Consider the following 20,148-nt stretch of genomic DNA (forward strand, 5'->3'; position numbering starts at 1 on the left):
AATGGAAAGGAATGAATTTTATGAAAAGAATGAATCAATTGAAGATTAAATTTTAAATGATGCCAAATGGTTGCATTTGGTTTGTTAAAATCAGAAATGGCAAGCTAATCCTTCATTAAGTCACAGGGACAAAATTAATGGTTTAGTAGTGATAAAGTAAATTCTAAAATAAATTCATTCTAAGACTTCTAGTAGAATTTTCTTATAGCTTGCTTTTAGATTTGATTGAAGCATTTTTAGGTTTATTATGTTTTATAGCCTTGACATTTAAACTGTGTTTCCATGTTGTCAGTTATTTTACTTCTTTGCTTTAGATGATCAGACTGACAAGTAGAATGTTTTTTACACTTAAAAATGTTCTTATAGCCCTGTAAATTATATCAGTAGAGGTAAAACCTTCACAATTAAAGGTTAAAAAAAAACTATTTTGTATTACTTATAATTATTCTTTCTGTTGTTACGAGTGGCAGTTAACAAGTGCTAGAGGTAGCATTTCTCTTTAGATAAAGCAGAAAACATCTAAATTAGGAAATATTTATCAAAGCAAGTTGGAATTAAGGGTGTCATGTTATAAAGAAAAACAGTAAAACGTTTAATTAGATTTGGAAATTACATTGTGCCCTTCTTTGCGATTGTCATTCTGAGCGCCCAAGAAGGGATAAGCAAAATAACGTTTATTAATTACCTACTATGCATATACCTATATATGTATGTTTGTATTTTTAAACAAAACAAACATGTAAGTATATCCATATGTGTGTCTAGAGAGAGACACACATTTAAATAATAATATAAGGGGAAAATCATGAACAAAATCTGAGGGGAAAATAAGAGGAATCAGCAGAAATTGGGAATTATCAGTTTATATTGCGTGTTACTGAAATAACAAATGAGAGCCTTCCCTGGTGGTCCAGTGGTTAAGATGCCACCCTTCTACTGCCAAGGGGTGGGTGTTCATGCCTGCTCAGTCAGCTACACCACATGTCACAGGAAGTAACAACTGAGACCCTGATTGCAAACATTCAGAGTAGTAGGAATTTAGTGTGTGTTAGGATAAAATATAGATGTATTAATTAAATGTTTCTCAGCATATGATTAAGAAAGCACTTTCAAAAATGTGTGGCATAAATTTATTATGTATTTTTAATTGTTAATCATGCCATTAGTAGACTGTATAAGTTCTATAATTTTTAAATGTTAAGAAGATAAAATGTTTTATTGATTTGACTATTTCTAAACTTAAGTTCAATGAAAATCTGAAATATTCATCTGCAGAAAGAATTAATGTATACTTTATATATTATGAATTTAAGATTTATAAGTCCATCTTTAATGCATATATCTTTATATAAGATGTATTATAAGGTTTATCACTAGCAAATAATGTGCGATTATTTCATTTAATCAAAAATGTCATTGATTATGACACACTTATTTTTTTTACTTTATGTGTCAGAAAAAATATATTAACAGTTAAAACTATGGCATACCTTTGAATATTAAGTGAATCTTGATTTCATAGATGTCAATATGCAGAGGAAAGGTGTACTTTAGAGACACTATAGTATCTGATTTTAATTTTCCTATTTTGTCAGTATTTTTAAGCATAAACTTTTTTTTTAAAAGACGGGAAGTAAATTTTTTAAAGAATAAGGATTAAACTATGCTGATAAATATACTGACTATGATTAGCTAATACTTGGACCTTAGTGACTATTTATATGAAACACCTCAGTGAAATAAACATTTTGAAAAACTTGATGCCCAATCTTAAACTGGAAGTGATTATTTGTTTTATTTAGTAGTATTTTTTGTCCATGCCACATGATGTACTGGATCTTAGTTCCCGGCCAGGGATCAAACTCATGCCCCCTGCAGTGGAAGTACAGAGTCCTAACTACTGAATTTCCAGGGAATTCCCTAAACAGGAAGTAATTTATAATCCACGTTATTAAAAACCTCGAATACAGTCCTCCTTTCATAAATTTAAAGATTAACTAAAAACCGTTTTAAAACTTGATTTTTTTTTTCCAAGTTTAAGCTAGAGTCTTGAGTTGAACTTTAAATTGGAATAATTTCATCAAGTTAAATATGTTTCTTCTTAAAAAAATACACATGTATATATCTGATGATTTTAAAAATAGCCCCAGTGCCTGCAACTGGGCTTACAAAGAAAAGAAAATTATAATGTAAAATAGTAGTTTTGCTTGTTTCCTCTATGTTTGATGAATTGGGTGCATTAATAACAACAAATGGACTAAATTGGATAAGATTCATTGTTTGTCCAATTATTGCAATGAGAGGATCTACAGGGGGCAATTACAGATTGACACCGCGTAGAATGTAGCTTGCTTGTTACATGGCTTCTACTAATAACACGTGGGCAGGATTTAGATGAGTGCATCAGTTACATCTGAAAATCAAATATAACTGTCAAGTATATAAACACTGAGGTTTTCTAGTATGTGTTTCAAATGAATTAACAGTTCAGATTTATACTTAGTTTGAAATTGCCCTTTGCTGTCTGAAAACAAGCTATGTTTTGATATTTAGTTCTTTTACATGCCTGGATACTTGTTGCTGCAGTTTGCTAACATTGATAACAGATCCTTTTAATGTTTTTTAAAAAAAAACTTGCTTAAAGTCTTTATTATCATTATAGTCTATATTACTTTGTTGCTTTACTTTGTGACATTTCTAAAAAGCAGACTATTAATTTATTTGAAAATTGTACCTATAATGACATTTTATTTTAGAATTAACATAGTAAACTTTCTGTAATTCATCATGGAGGAATGACATGCTCTTTGGTAATTGGATATTTTACTTAACTGACTTAATCTTATTTCTTCTACTTTTAGACCATCTGATTTCCTTCAGATAACATTTATGGCTATCAGTTGTCATTGTACAGGCAATAGATATCCCTGGTTGTTCAGAAATCAACAAACTTTAACCGTGGCATTTTCTAAAACATAGTGTAGTTTCATAATCCTCTTTATTCATTAAAGTATATTTATTGATATTAAACTATCTAGTGACTGGTTGAAGTATAGTATCATTTTATTTTAAAATCAGTAAGATACATTGAAAATAGCAGAGTAGGAGTAAGGAGACTTTGTCTTTTACTAGACGTGTGGTTTTGGCAATTTGTTTTATCTTTTAGGGCTAAAGTTTCTCTATTTAGTGGGACTGATGACCGCCTCACCTATATATGAACTTTTCTCAGGGTCAGCTAAGGTATAGACAAAAGCACTTTGAAATTTTAAGTATTCTGTAAGTATAGAATAGTTTTATTATCCTGAATATTTGTTCCTGGAGTTTTCTTCACTAATTATTTTGAGCCCGTGGTTCTGAAACCTGGTGAGAATTCTTATAAAGTCTGATGAGGGATCCCACTTACTAGATCAGAATTCTGGAGTTGGAACCTACAAATCTGGAGTTTTGTTTTGTTAGTTTTTATTTTGAACTAATCTCACACTTGTGAAAATAGGTTAGGGTTCCCTTAGGCTCTTCACCCAGCTTCCTCAGATGTTAATAATATTTTACCCAAGCACAATGATCAAAATCAGAAAGTAAACACTTAACACAATCCTGTTAACTGAGTTACAGCTCAGTGCAAATTGTGTCAGTTCCATTTTTTTGGCCAGGATCCAATTAAGGATTTTATATTTCATTTTGTTGTCTTATCTCCTCATACTCCTCCATTTTAGAATGATTCTTCAATCTTTGACATTTTCCTCTTTGTAGCATACTGGGCAGTTATTTTGTAGTGCTCAGTTGCTAAGTCGTGTCCATCTCTGCAACTCCATGGACTGTAGCCCACCAGGCTTCTCTGTCCATGGCATTTTCCAGGCAAGAATACTGGAGTGGATTGCCATTTCTTCCTCCAGGGGATCTTCCTAACCCAGGAATTGAACCTATGTCTCCTGCGTTTCCTGCATTGGCAGGCAGATTCTTTACCACTGAGCCACCTGGGAAGTGCCTTATTTTGCAGAATGTCTCTCGATTTGGAATTTTTATTTTTAACAAACAAGCTTCTAATGAAACCTGACTCACATGTTTAGGAATTATTGATCAAAACTAACCAAATGTTTGTTCTTTGTAATATCCCTTATATACCATTTTAGAATGTTTAATAAACTGATATGACTTCATTATTTCTAAGAACCAATGTTCTTTGTAAGTAACCATAGGATATTTGTGTGTGCACATATATATAAACTATATATTTTATATAAAATATATTTTTTTTAAACTCAGAATTATGTCAGTAAAGAATGACTTCAAGTTTTAGAATAAACCTTTTTTCTACAGAAGAAATGTAGCTTTTTTGAACAGAATGGTCGTGTGTGTAAGTATTTGGACCTCAGAAATTTAGTAGGAAACTATTGTATTTGAAATATTTCTTGCAAAGTTAGAATTTGAAAAATACTTTTCCATGGGTTAATGATAGTTAGTTTATGAATTAAGATTTATTCCAGGCCTATATAATAATATTGGAAGAAAATGCAGAATATAAGAAAAATAAATTTTGAAGGTATTTTTGTTTGTAAGTACATTTTTCAAATAATGTAATGAAGGTTTACCTTAGGTATTATCAGTTTAGTTCAGTCGCTCAGTCATGTTCGACTCTTTGCAACACCATGGACTGCAGCACACCAGGCCTCCCTGTCTGTCACCAGCTCCTGGAGTTTACTCAGACTCATGTCCATTGAGTTGGTGATGCCATCCTACCATCTCATCCTCTGCTGTCCCCTTCTCCTCCCGCCTTCAGTCTTTCCTGGCATCAGAGTCTTTTCAAATGAGTCAGTTCACATCAGGTAGCCAAAGTATTGGAGTTTCAGCTTCAACATCAGTCCTTCCAATGAATATTTGGGATGGACTGGTTGGATCTCCTTGCAGTCCAAGGGACTCTCAAGAGTCTTCTCCATCATCACAGTTCAAAAGCATCAATTCTTTGGCACTCAGCTTTCTTTATAGTCCAACTCTCACATCCATACGTGACTACTGGAAAAACCACAGCCTTGACTAGGTGGACCTTTGTTGGCAAAGGAGTGTCTCTGCTTTTTAATATAAGGTATTAAAACACTTATATCTAATTTATCCACCTTCACCAAAAAGAGGTGTTCAAGACTAATTTGGTAGCACTTAGTATTTTTTTTAGCACTTAGTATTTAGTTAATGTTTATTTATAAAAATATTATTTAAGCAGCTTAGTTCAGTGTCCTTAGAGTGAAAACTTATTTACTTTATCTACTAGAAAGGCAAAGTACAATCTCTTCATAGTCATAAAGTTTTAAATCTCTCTGCTCCTGATTTCATTGAAGTTTTTATTGAGTGGGATTTGAGTCTTTAAGCAGCAATATAGATACCATATCAGATTATATATTTCACATACAGAATTTATTTAGCATACCAAACACTAATAAAATGCCTTTTTAAGCACTGTACTGAAGGGTATTTATGGGCCTTGATCTGCATTTCATGGGAAGTCATTATTAACAGCTTTTTTGCCACTAGTGTTGTCCTCATCTACAAACCAGTCTAAATTATGTTTGAGTTTGGCGATGGAGAGCAGATGAGGGAGTGCATGAAAACTGTATTTCTATGAATCATTTTTAGTTTGAGTTATCCCTTACCTTGCCATTGAAGATCACCTGTCCAAGTGCCTTAGGTTATATTAAATAATCAGAAGTAACACAAAGGTTACTCTCAGAAGGAGATTGTTACTTGAAGAGAAAAGCATGATAGGAGACTTCTGGGAAACCAGTGTCTTGTTTCTTGATCTAGGAGCTGGTTATACATTTATGTTCAATTTGAGAAAACTCACTGCGCTATATACTCTTTTGATATGTGCACTTCTCTGAATTTGCATTATACTGTAGTATTAGTACACTTTTTAAGGGAAACTGAGGGATTGCATTTGGGACCATTTTGAGATTTTCATATCTGTGGGATATCCATGTGGATATGTCTTATCAGCAGTTGGTTATATGAATCTGAAGTTGAGGAAAGGTCTGAATGAGAGATAACAGATTTGAGAATCTTCAGCTTCTAAGTGGTTGTTATGAATGGATTAAATTTCCTAGGAATAGTATGTAGAGAAGAAAGAAGTCTAAAGACACGACTTTGAGAAATACCAAAGTTTAAAGGACTGGCAAAAAAAAAACAAAACTGAATCCTGCTGAAAAATGGATTACTTCTTCAAAGTAAAGAAGAGCCAAAGAAGTTTAGTGAGAACCAGAAGAATGTTGTATCATGAATCTGAGGGTGGAGACCAGGAAAAATTAGTTATGTGTTAGTAAAGAAAATTTTTTTAAATTTCCGTCGGATTTAGCATTACAAGGGTCACTGGTGGCCTTAAACATTAGGAGGTCGGTCTTTGGAGTGAGGCATACTATCGATATGACTTTAAACAAGTAATTTAATTTCTCTAAGCCTCAGTTTCCTCTTCTTGTATAATTTGCCTCTCAGAACTATATGAACACAAAGTTAGAGAATGCATATAAAGTCAGCAGAGGTTGACTCAGTAAACATTGAGTAAATGGAAGCTCTGAATATGGAAAGTTGTTTTTAGAGTTCTGATGATAGTGGATTGACGAGTGAAAGGAACAGTATAAGTGACTCCGAGAGCTGTGGATAAGGAGGGAAGAACAAGATGATGTGGTAACTAATAGTAGATATTACCTCAAGGGAGATTTTTATTTTAGGAGAGAAACCAGAGTAAAGGAAGAGGGCCTGGAATTTAGAGAGATGACCTGTGTAAACAGAGGGGATAGAGTATGACTGTGGGTAGTTCCTTAATGTTGTGTCAGAGTATCCTTTTATACTTTCCCTGATTTCCTGGTTTCAGTGTAAACTGTATGTTTACTGTATGTCATTTATTTCACATACTCAGAAAAGTACAAGTGAGATAACCAAGTAAAAATTACCATTATCACGTTGAAAGTGGTGATCAAGCCAATACGAGAATACCCTGGGAATTAATCATTCTAGAATTTTTCCTCACCTCATATCCCATTATCCAGTCAATAACCAAGTCTACTGTTTCTGCTTCCAAAATGAAAAATTATGTATCTTTCTTGACTTCTTCATCCACCCTACCATGGTCCTGTATTTCATTCTTCATTTCTCACCTGAAATTGGCATCCTTATTGCTGGTTTCCCTCATTTACATTTCATTTCCTTCTAGTTGCATTGTTTCCTTGTTTAAAATTATTTTCCCCCCAATTTTATTGAGATGTAATTGACATATCACAGTGTATTCGTTTATGGTGTACAATATAGTGATTTGATGTGTGTATATATTGTGAAACTGTTACCACAATAAGTTTGTTAACATCTGTCACCTCACATAGTTATATATATTTTTTCTTGTGATAAGAACTTTTAAGGTTTACTCTCTCAGTGACTGTCAAATGTTTAACTCAATATTATTATCTATAGTCACCAAGCTGTACATTACATCCCTAGAATTTGTTTAAAATTCTTACATCTTCTGGTTGCTTTACTGTTTCTTATCCATTCAAAATATCTCCATGCCATTTGTTGTCAGCGGTGAGCAAGACAGATTTCTTTTCAATTTCTGCCCTATGGAGCTTAAAGATGGCCTTAAACTAAAACGTTAACTCCTTGTGTGTAAGACAGGGTCTTCTATGACCTTGACCCAGCTCTTCCTGTAGTATACTTTGTGTGGTCCTAGCAATTCATGGGGTCTCAAAGAGTCAGACACGACTGAGCAACTGAACTGAACTGAACATGTTCTTATTGTTGCATATTCTCACATATCCTGTGGTATCCCCCTGTCTGGAATGTACCCGGTCTTTTCTTTCACTACTTGTTGGGCTCCCTTTCATCTTTCAGTTCCCTGTCTCAAACATTGTCTTTTCTGTAAAGCCTTCTTTACTCTTCAGTAAATATAAGCATTTCTTCCTTTGTCTTCACGTTACATCTTGTTCTGACTTCCTCTTTAACCTTATCGACTTTACCTTCAAATCCTAGAACCCAGGAAAGTGCCTGGCATGTCACAGTTAGATGTAGTTACCGTTAGTTGAGGAACTACTATGTGTTAAAAGCTGTGCTCAGACATACATTATCCCACTTAATTCTCAACAAAAATATGGCTCCAGATATCGCAGTATCCCTGTTTTACAGGCAAGGACACTATCAAGTAATTTCCCCAGTGTCACACAAGACAGGTAAATGGTGACATCAGGCTTTTATATTTTTGAAATTATGATTTCAAAGTAGATGCTTTTAACCTTCAAGTTTTCCCACATTAGTAAATAACTATTGAAAAAAGTTTTGATATATTTCAAATATATCATGACTGAATATAATCGGGAAGCTTTCTATGTTTGGAATATAGATATCTAAAATAGAACTTTCCTAATAGTGATCATGTCATCTCATCTCTTGAACTAGATAAGAAAATGTGGGCTGTACTTACGTATTTCTGTCTTTCATCAGGAAACAAACATAGAAAACATTTTCATTTTAGACATTTACATTCAATATGTGTTAATGTACATATATATGTGTATATATTAGAGAGAGGTAAATGTATGCATACTGTAGAAATATAAAAATTCTTTAGAAAGATAGAGTGTAGCTAAGAAAAGCCTTAAGTGAAATAATCAAAGAACTATTAATTGTTTAAGTAAGGGGAAAACTGCTGTAGTGTAGAAACAAGTGGAGACTTGAAGAATAGGTGGGATTCAAAGAAATTAAGTGGAATTTGAAATAAAAAGAAGTAGAAGGAAAAAGAATCCCTCATTGCAAATCTATCCAAGATAATAAAATAAATGAATTATGTTAATTCTTAAATAATTAAATCAACTGACATTTTTCTCATGAAAAATAATCATGAGCCTAAAGAAATAAGAGATAGAATTTAACTATTATTTCTAAGCTTGAAATATGTTAACTGTATTATTGGTTTCTATTTGTTCCATTGGAATAGAGTTTATCATTTGAAAATATCATTTTTTATTTCATGATAAATAGCATCTTTGAAAGTTGAACATTCAAGGGATAAAAAACAGAAGAAAGTTGATCATTGAGATCTTACTTTGACCAAAAGTGGAGAAATACAAAGAGATCTTAGTGTTTATTCTTTTTCTCTTAAAACAGCAAACTCATTATTACATTGGGTAAGAAACAAAAGAGAAAGAATGAGTCTTCAGATGAAATATCTGATGCAGAGCAGATGACACAGCATGCATTCAAAGAGGAAGACTCTCAAGTGAGTATAAAATTTTTTTCTGAGAAATGAAGCACTGGCAGATTTAGATAGCATAATATTGTTTTATGGATATTTATACTGTAGTTTAGTGGTAAAAGTACATTTTATTTTCATAGAAATTATATGACAAAACGTTATTACAGTATGGTCCTACAGTGTTAGACCTGGGAGGAAACTTACACATCTTCTTCAAACCCTCTCAGTTTTAAGATGAGACTGAAGCCCAAGAGAGTTTAAGTAACAATCCAAAGACCCTGGTGGCTTTTAGCATGGCGAGTATCTAGTGATATTATTACCCTGTACTTATAGAGCATTATTAAATGAATTTAATGATGGAGATACTAATTTTAAAAGTCAAATACAAATGATAAAGCAAATGGGTTGAATCATTCTTGGAGATAATTTCTTTGGTCTGCTTCTACTGAGGAAAAGATAAACAGGTATATTAAAAATCCCCTAAAGCAGACAACAATACTGTGCATTTTTCTTTTTTATTTTTTTAATAGCTGTATATTCAAAATAACCTTGTGAAGTTAAAAAATTATATAGTGAAGGTCATAATAATTCAGGCCACCCTCTGCTCTCTAATAATTAAAGTACAACCCTAGGCCGTAGGGGTGGTGGCAGTTGTTGCATTATGGGGCCAGAAAGCCCCTGAATGGCCTTTCTTCTTCCTTATGCAGCTTCTTATCCAATGGGAGAGTAGTGGCTCAAGGCTCCTGGGCTGCTGCAAGAGTTGAGGTAAGGGCAGTGACTGAAGCTCCTGATATTATATGGCCTGGCTTTTTCTTCATATGTTATCCTTAACTTAGGCAAACTTATCATTATTCAATATGAGAAAATGTAGTTAAATTTTTACTAAAATAATGCTGGCCATTTTTCCATTATGTAATTACCAAACAATGAAATGGTAGAATAGGTTAACATGCATATTTCTTCCATGCCTTTCACAGTACTTAACTAGGTTGCTTCGACAAGTGTTTTGCTTTAACACAAAAATTTTAATGGAGAAGGAAAGAAATATTTTCTGGTAAACAATCATAAATCTGTATTATTGATATATTTAAATATATTAATATATAAATTATGTATAAATATCTAAAAGTAGTTTTCAACCACAGTGGATTGTCAAGATTTGAAGGTTTGAAAAGTAATTGAAGGTTTAGAGTGAAGTGAAAAATTTAAAAATATGGTTATGATATTTAATTTTTTACCTGGTAGAGAATAATTCAGCAATCTAACTATATTTAGAGACTTAAATTATTTTTTAAGCCCCTGTAGCACATTTTAGCACATTTTATTAGGTCTATGATAGGAAACAAATGGTATGTTATCATAATGAAATGTTTAGTCATTTAAGAACATAATGTTTCCGACCTCTTATGTAAAGTGCTGTTGATTGAAGCCTTTAAAACATTAAGGAAAAGTTAGAAAAAAGAAATTTGAAGAAATAGCTTGTCACTTTTAAGTTGTCCTTTGGAAAATACTATGGAGAAAAAGAAAGCCAAAGCAACCCACATTGGCCTAAAATATGGACATTCAAATTAGTTCTGTATTTTTAAGGTAGTGAAACTGTTCTATAACAGAGAAAGCTAATTGGTAAGAGTAGCACCTTACTTCTCTTTGCTGAATATATATCTATATGCTGTAGTGGAATGTAAGTTTTGGTGAAATCAGTTTTCAAATTGCTCATAGACTGATAAAAATCTTCATAGAATGAGGGAGCAGTTTACAGTATGTGGCTCTCATTCCTTCTTGTAAAGAATTTCCTGAATGTGCATTTTTGTGAGTTAAAACGATTCTTTCAGGCCACTTGTTTACTACTTACTAAGGATTGTGTATGGCATTTCAAAGTACCTGACCTAAGTGATCAGAAAGGAAACTTTAATGTTGAAATCATCTATAGAATCTTCTAAAAGTGTACCAAATTATTACCAGACTTCATTATATAAACTATTTGTGCCTAATGAGATGTAACATTCATAATATATGTTATTGTTAGAATAATAAGTGTCCTGAATGGTTATTAAATTAAGATATTTTTCAGCGTTAAGAACTGATGCCTGTAATAGAATTCCAAACATTTCTTTAGCCTGGTATTAGAGATCCATAGACTTGTCTCTCCCAGGGAATAATAAATGTTTCATATCTTTTCCAAAAGAGGATTTGGGAGAATTGGGTTTCTATAAGTCCCTTGGGCTTCCTCAGTGGTTCAGTAAAGAATCCTCGTGTAGTGCAGGAGCCCCCAGGAGATACAGGTTCGATCCCTGGGTCAGGAAGATCCCCTGGAGAAGGAAATGGCAACCCACTCCAGTATTCTTGCCTGGGAAATTCCATGGATGAAGGAACCTGGCTGGCTACAGTCCGTGGGTTCACAAGAGTAGGACACGACTTAACAAGTAAAACAAAACAAAAGCCAGTATATTTCTTAGAGTGAACTCCCCAGCCTTCATGGGTGTCCTTGGTGGCTAAGATGGTAAAGAACCTTTCTGCAGTGCAGGTGACCCATGTTCAGTCCCTTCTATATAATTTTTGTATGCCACCTTCCTGCCTCCCATAGTGACAATTGTCACCTTGAGTTTTGAAAATATAAATATCTTCATGGCTAAGAGATGGTGACCCATTCTAATTGAAGCATGGAGTTTTCTACTACATTTGCCTGAGCTGTCTCACCACAGCAGTGCCTTTCTTTCAATATTCCACTACTTTCAAGAGAAGAGGCACTGCAGCCTTTCTGAATACAAGGAAGTTTGTCCCTACACTGCTGCACTGATTGAGTTTTGTTATGGCAATGGTAGCATGAAAGACCTACCACATTGAAGACATTGGCAGAAACCAAAAGGAGACCACATAGGTTATTCTGTTAGTTGCATTTTGGGGAAATATTATGGGAGCCATTGAATACACAGAAGACTAGTAAAAGGAAGAAGGAATGTTGAGTAGTAGAACAGTTGACTGAGGTACCTCCATCCATGAGATTTTAGGGAGGTACACAAAATTAAACCTAAGTCCTTTGGGATTTTCAGGCAATTGTATAATTTGTTTTTTAGTGGGAACATCAAAATATTAGATTTTTAGGGAGGTAAGTAAAGCCATGTGCATTTGATACTTGCTTTTAAATTATTTAGATTATTTTAAAATCATGTTACTACACAGAATACTTTCTGAAAAGCTTTCTTCCATTTTTATGATAGTGCTGTTATTTATTTCTAAGGGAAGCTAGTAAAGGCAGTAAAACAGTGGTTCCTCCTTCATTCACATTTAAGTTTTTAGTAGATTTCATACTTTGTTATTTTGTGTATCTCTTTTAAAACATTTTATGTTATTTGGTTTTTTTCTGTTTTAAACACAGGTTCATGGGCTTTGTGTCAAAGTTTTAATTTCTTTTAGTTTTACAACCCTGATATTAAACCAGTATTCATCTGATGACTTTCTAGGTTTGAAGCAAAAACTGTGCTAGTATTAATATTTTAAAATACATGCTTCCCAATCTGTAAAATAGTTAAATAAAAAGACCTTTTTATTGTTAACAAATTCAAAAGAAAACTAATAAAGGTATTATTGTTAATCATTCTTACTTGACATTTTAGGAAGTAAAACTAAAGATAACTAAAGATTGCAAATCTTTGGCAAAGCGAAAATTATTATCTTCCTTTAATTAAAAGTAAAAATGAGAAAAGATGAATGCAGAATACAGTTTTGAAATTTTAATGTACAAAACTGTGACATGACCCTTTAAAATAAATCATGTGAATATGATCCTTATCATTCATTACAGAAAAGAAGATCAAATCGACAAATTAAAAGGAAAAAATATGCAGAAGATGCAGAAGGGAAGCAATCTGAAGAAGAGATTAAAGGCTCTATGAAAATAAAAAAGAATTCAGCTCCTTTACCTGGCGAACAGCCTTTACAGTTATTTGTGGTAAGACAGATTTTGGGTTATATGACAGAAAACATTTTAAACCAATGTAAATTAAAAATCTTCATTATCTTTCCTCCTAAAACCTACATCAACTTTTCCTCCTAGGTTCCATATTATAGTTAATAGAACCATTAGTTATGTGGATCAGAAACCTAGGTATTTGTTCTCTCTTTTTTTATCTTTACTTCTTGGCATTCAATTTTTTGCCTTCTAAATATATTTTCCTGTGACTCCTCCAAACTCTGTTTTTTGTGGAGTGTTTCTAAATTGCAAGTCTAATTACAGTACTTTTCTTGAAAACTCCTCTAACGGTGTCCTAAATCAGAAACAAATGAAAATGCACTTTTTACAGCTTATAAAGCCTTTCGTATGGATTTTTTTGGCCCTATGTCCTTCCACTTCTCTCTAAACTCTCAGTCCTCTGGTTTGATGAACATAGTTGTCTCAGTGCCATATTTTGACACCTTTATGTCTTTACATATGCATTTTCCTCTTTGTAGAGTTCTTTTACTCTCCCTTATCTGGACTGTAACCCAGCTACTCATTTCCTTGCTGAATCATCTGACACCTTGAACAAGTACTAATCTTCTCTATGCCTGAGCTTTCTAATCTGCAGAATGTAAACTATTGAGAATAATGCATAAGAGATTAAAAATTCCAATATGTTTACTATGGTGGTGATGCCAGTGATGATGAGGACAGTAACAACAATTGATTTTTTTCATTTTGTATTTCTAACATTTAACATGGTCCCTGACATGTTAAATAAGTGTTTGTTGGATTTTAGTATATTTATAGACATACAGAGTGGCAACTGAAATGTTTTCAGAATGTATCATCATACTTTTTTTCCTCTTCCACATAGGAGAATCCAAGTGAAGAAGATGCTGCAATTGTGGACAAGATACTATCTTCTAGAACTATAAAAAAGGAAGTAGGTAGTGATACATCATTACATTCTATACTTTATATTCCATGGCCTGATTGTAAAACTCATAATTATTGAATCTTTTTCTTAGATATCACCTGGAGTGATGATTGATACAGAAGAATTTTTTGTAAAATACAAGAATTAGTAAGTATTTAAGTTAGAAAAATGATAGAAAGATATTTCAATATGAATTAATATTTTGAATATATTAAGTTAAATTATTTTTTATCTGTATTTTAAAATATTTGTTACTGCATGAACTTAAAAATCATTAAAAAGTGAATAGACTTTGAAAACTTTTCATGTTGAAATTGAGTAGCTTTTTTTCCCAGAAAACTACTTACTAACATCAAAATGCAGGAATATTTATAAATGATGCTTTTGGAAATAATAGACATTTTCCATCATATTATACTCTTAAACTTTTCAGATTATGTTCAACTTTTAGTATGCTTTGGTGAAAGAAAGTATTTTAAATAAAATTACATTGCTTTCAAAACAAGTTTGCTTTCTGGTCATGACAAAACTATTATAATGAAGAAATGAATGAAAAGTCACGTCTTTGTTATCCTTATTATTCAGTTTACCATTCTGTGTAGTGATCACAGTGGCTTTATTTTAGAAATTATATGAGAGTCTGTTGACATTAAATGAAATGATGAACAGCCTATTTAGAAAGTTGAAGATAATATTTTTAGAGGCCATGATTAAAAATAAATCTAAAAACAAAACATGATTTCTATATCATTCTAATATACTACTTTATAAAATTTTAGCTCTTATCTTCACTGTGAATGGGCCACAGAACAGCAGCTTCTGAAAGATAAAAGGATCCAGCAGAAAATCAAACGATTCAAATTGAGACAAGCACAAAGAGCACATTTTTTTGCAGACGTAAGAAGAAAAAGACTATTATGTGTTGAACTCCGAATACATGTCGTATTATGTATCAAAAACTTAAGTATTATTCATTTTAATTCTTAGGCTTCTACTTTTGATATTTGACTATAAATGATATCTACATATTTTCCCCCTAAATTTAGCTTGTGAGTGAAGTAGCTCAGTCATGTCCGACTCTTTGCGACCCCATAGACTGCAGCCTACCAGGCTCCTCTGTCCATGGGATTTTCCAGGCAAGAGTACTGGAGTGGGTTGCCATTTCCTTCTCCAGAGGATCTTCCCAACCCAGGGATCAAACCCGAGTCGCCGCATTGTAGGCAGATGCTTTACTGTCTGAGCCACCAGGGAAGCCCTAAACTTAGCTTGGAAAGTAGCTAAAACAGGAACACTAATAAATGAGAATGATAGCTATCTCCTATATTTTAAAGTTAACATTTATTTCAATACCTTTTAGAGTTGAATGTGAGTGTGTTAAAGTATTTTATCAGCACACTTATTCAAGTAATGGTGACATAGCAAATAAATGAAAAAGAAGATTTTTCAGTATGTAAGATACTGCATATTTTCTATATCAGCTTTGTGTATGCATGAACAGAACATCATTGGAAAAATTCATTAACCTTTCCAGGCCTTTTTAAAAAGTCAGATATCCTTTCCTGCTCTAAACTTTTTAATTTTTCTTTTAATAGACTTTTTTAGAGCAGTTTTAGATTCATCTAATTATTTTAACTTTTTATTTGAAGTTAGTACTGGATATTCCCACATATGTTTTAACTAGATTCCCTAAATGTTAACATTTTACCACATTTGCTTTCTCCTTCACATTAATTCTTCTGTCTCTGTGCACCTCTCTCCCTCTTTCTGCCTCTCTCTCCCATGTACATAATTTTTTTTCTAAACCATTTGATAATTCTCAATTTCAGTATTTTCTTGAAGCATTTTCCCATATTAATAATACAATTAACACAGACATGGTAATATTATCTCATCTATAGACCCGAATTCATATTTCACTAATTGTTCCACTAGTATTTTTATAGAAAAAAATTATTTTAAGTATGTTTATGCTTATTCTGATCCAAAGTCTAGTTCTGCAGTGCATAATACATTTAGTTGGCATGTCTCTTTTAATCAGTATTTTTTTGTTTTCCATCCCTTGGACTTTTTTCTTTTTAAAGAACTTAGGTGGTTTATTCTATAGTGTGTCCCTCAGTTGGGGTTGACTTGATGTTTCCTCAGCTTCAGGTCATGCATTTTTTAAAATGAACACTACAGAAATGATGCATCAGCATTCTCAGTGAATCATGTCAGGAGGTATATGACACCTATTTACCCAATTACTGGTAGTGTTAATTTTAATCACTAGATTATGTTAATATCTTATGGCAGATTTTTCCCCCTTGAAGCTATTTTTATTTTTTTGTAATTGTAAAGTCTACTTCAAAATTTTGTTGATTGAAATGACCTATCAATTTATGGATACTGGGAGGTCCTCAAAAATTTCTCATTTCTTCACTCTGGTAAATCTCTATTGAGCTGGTGGGGCTTACCAGGTGGCTCAGTGGTAAAGAATCCGCCTGCCAGTACAGGAGATACAGAAGATGCGGGCTCGATCCCTGGGTCAGAATGATCCCCTGGAGAAGGAAATGGCAACCCATTCCAGTATTCTTGCCTGGAGAATCCTTGGACAGAGGAGCCTGGTGGGCTACAGTCCACAGACATGACTTAGTGACTAAGCACACACAATGAGCAAAAGATTTTGGAAGTACTTAACTAATAATCTTTTAATTTTTCGTGAAGGTTAATTATTTTTAGTGTGCCTCAGGTACAAGATAAACTGGAGCTATGCAGATTTTCTTAAAGTCCTTTTTTACCATTCTGGTATTGGGAAGTGCGCTTTTATTACCAAGTGTGTCTTATACATGGACATGATAGTATTGATCAGGAATGGATTAAGATAATGAGAACTAAAGGCAGAGCCATGGAGTACTGTAACATTTAGCAGTTAAACAGAGGAAGAGATGCAGCAAAGATAACTGAGATGGGCTTTGGAAGTAAGGCTTTCAGGCATGATCAGGAATTAGCTAAGCAGACCAGAGAAGGAACAGCGATCTATTCAGAAGAGAGAAAAATAAGTATAAAAACATGAAGGTGTGACAGAACATGTAATCTGAAAAGCTTGTGGTTTTGTACTTTCGAAGCATAATATTTTGGGTATGGCTGTGTCAAGCAGTAAGAGATGAGCATAGAGGAAAATGTTTGAGCTTGTTTATTCCACAGAAACTAATGTGGGCTTGGTTCCCAAATAGGAGAGAGTCAGAAAAGAATTTGAAGCAAGGGAACAATATGTAAGATTTATATTTAAGAAAGAGTGGGAACATGAATCAAGATAATCAGTAGCAAACACCGGACGGTAGTGGAGGACAGAGGAGCCTGGTGTGCTACAGTCCGTTGGATTGCAAAAAGTCAATATGAGTTAGCTACTGAACAAGTGTGAAAATAAAGGGAGACAAAACAGTAGTTAGTGACTGGTTAGAAAGTTACTTGTAAAGATCCAAATAAGAAGACATGAGGCAGTGAGAATGAGAAAGGAGGAACCAATTTGAGTTATAAACAAAATTAGAATCTGTGTGAATCAATGAGTTAAGGGAGGTGGGAGATGAAAGGAGAAAAAGAATCTAAGACGACTTCTCCATTGCTGGCTTGTGTAACTGGGAGTAGAGTGTGGCATGAAGTTGGTGCTGGGTTGGCCATTAGCCCAATTAGAAACTACAGGCAGAAGTACAGGTTGAAGTGTAAATGAATGCAGTTGAGTGTGAGGTCGCTCAGACAGTTTGCGTTTAGTTAGGTAAGGGGGTCTTGAGCACAAGAACCAGCACCAGATAGTGTTTGATACAAATGAGAGAGGAGTCTTCAGGTCAGGTGATTGGTCTTCAACTCTTGGACCTGGTTATTACTGAGGAAAGTAGCACAAGAAAGGTAAAGGAAAGCCTCTTTTCCAAGTAGGAAATTTTAAAGGATACACCTTCTAGAGTAACTTACTTGTCTGAGGTGCCTCATTTTTTCAGTGCTTTTTAGTTGAGTTTTTTTTTTATACATAACTTGGTGATTCATAGTACAAACAAATCATAGAAATTTTTTAGAAATTAAAATGGAAGTATTCCATTTTTTGAAATTCAGTTACAGTCAAACTGAAGTGTTTGTTCTATAGTGAATAGCTAGTAATAAATTTGTCATTATTTCACTTTTATTTTTCTACTTCTTTGTCAAATATCAATTAAGTTACTTTTAATTTTAGATGGAAGAAGAACCATTTAACCCAGACTACGTTGAAGTAGACAGAGTGTTAGAAGTCTCTTTTTGTGAAGATAAAGATACTGGCGAGGTAAATATTTGGTAGAAATACTTTCTGAGTAAGTAAGAAAAATCTAAAACCTTCCAGGTATTAAAACATTACTTTTTTAGAGGTAATGATCTAAAAACAGTAAACAAAGTTTCATAAGTTTTTACCAGTAAAGATTAATATATTTAAATTGTTTCTGGGGATTCTCAGTTTAAACTGTTTCTTACTATTCTTTTTCAAATTAATCAAGTGAAAAAAACTTTCTTTTACAGCCTGTTATTTACTATTTAGTAAAGTGGTGCTCATTACCATATGAAGATAGTACTTGGGAACTAAAAGAAGATGTAGATCTTGCAAAAATAGAAGAGTTTGAGCAATTGCAAGCTTCCAGGCCTGACACGAGACATTTGGTAAGAATATGCCTTATCATCATGAAATCTTAGATTTCCTTAATCAAGAGGTATAGTGTAATTTTTGAATTTTGAATTTAGTCTGGTGTGCAATTAATACTGTATTTTTAAAATGACTACATAGTAAATAAAATTACTACATAGTATTTTATATATGTTAATTTAACTATTCCTCTAGTGGATACTCCAAGTTTTTTCTGTTCTAAACGGTGCTACACTGAAACATGGAACCCTTTATAAGTGAAATCAGAAGTATTAATATAATTGTTTGGTCAGAACATATGTACATTTAAAATTTTTGATAAGAAGGGACTTCCCTGGTGGTCCAATGGCTAGGACTCCATGCTCCCAATGAAGGGGCCCTGCATTCAGGGGCCTGGGTTTAATCCCTTGTTGGGAAACTAAGATCCCGCATACTGCAATGACTACAACAACAAAAAAGATCCCACATGCTGCTGCAGCTAAGACTGGTGCAGCCAAATAAAATTTTAAAAATATTTTTAAATTTTTTGATAAGTATTTCCTTTTAAATTTCCCTTCAGAAAAGTTTCAAGTACTTCTACTTAATCTTGAATTTACTCAGGTCATTTATAAAAATGTCAAGGGTATCCATTTCAGCTCTAAGCAGTGTTATTAATTCTCTGTCAAAGAAAAATCTTTAATATACCCACCTTTCCCTTGCTTTCTGTAAACCGGTTATTTCTTTATAACTGAATAGCTCTTCTACTTCCATAGTAGCTTTATTTTTAGAAAAACCTTTTGTATAGAATATTACTAAAGATCCACGTAAATTAAGTACACTGGTTTTTTATTGATTCATCCTTGTCTTTGCTTTAAAAAAAAAAACTGAATCAGTTATTGATTTTTCTAGTAAAGACTACAGAATTCTAGAAAGTTATATGGCAAGTTGTGTTATTTTAATAATTACCTTTTTTTTTTACTTAAAGCATAGGATTGTTACCATGTGAATCCAGTTTGCAGAACCAACCAAAAGAAATTCACAAAGAGATATACTATGATTTTAATTAAATATTTTGGCCAGTCCTCTTTCAAATGTAATTTGGGTATAGAAATTTCTTCACTAAAGAGGGATTTGGTATATGAAAAGACTAGAGGAGATCACTTTTCAATTAGAATCAGAATTAAGGAAGGCTGTTATGAAAAATGTGGAGATGTAAAATAAAAGAAGAAAGTTAATTGTTCCGTGGAAGAGACCATATTGTTTTTATAACAGTTTTTTTTCTGGTTGTCATTTTATTTTCTGGTCTTCTTAATCTGTCTCCCAATAATACCCATAGCTTATTACCAAGAGGATAGCAGCTCACCTCTTTTCCTTTTGTCTTCCAAGTGCCTTTTGTTGAACCAGGAAAGGAAAGTATTAAATAATTCAGG

General features: G+C 33.1%; 1 protein-coding gene across 5 annotated transcripts in view; it reads left to right on the forward strand.

The window, feature by feature from the left end:
* Window positions 1-20,148, forward strand: part of CHD9 (chromodomain helicase DNA binding protein 9) — a 159,227-nt gene that overhangs the window by 71,298 nt on the left and 67,781 nt on the right. For all 5 annotated transcript variants that reach the window (XM_069549830.1, XM_069549829.1, XM_069549831.1 and 2 more), the window contains 7 exons: window positions 9,136-9,247; window positions 13,026-13,172; window positions 14,038-14,106; window positions 14,192-14,247; window positions 14,880-14,997; window positions 18,302-18,388; window positions 18,619-18,756. In XM_069549830.1, coding sequence (XP_069405931.1) covers window positions 9,136-9,247; window positions 13,026-13,172; window positions 14,038-14,106; window positions 14,192-14,247; window positions 14,880-14,997; window positions 18,302-18,388; window positions 18,619-18,756 — 727 coding nt within the window. The remainder of the gene's footprint in view (window positions 1-9,135; window positions 9,248-13,025; window positions 13,173-14,037; window positions 14,107-14,191; window positions 14,248-14,879; window positions 14,998-18,301; window positions 18,389-18,618; window positions 18,757-20,148) is intronic.

This window comes from Ovis canadensis, chromosome 14 (assembly GCF_042477335.2).
Source record: "Ovis canadensis isolate MfBH-ARS-UI-01 breed Bighorn chromosome 14, ARS-UI_OviCan_v2, whole genome shotgun sequence".
Lineage (NCBI taxonomy): Eukaryota > Metazoa > Chordata > Mammalia > Artiodactyla > Bovidae > Ovis > Ovis canadensis.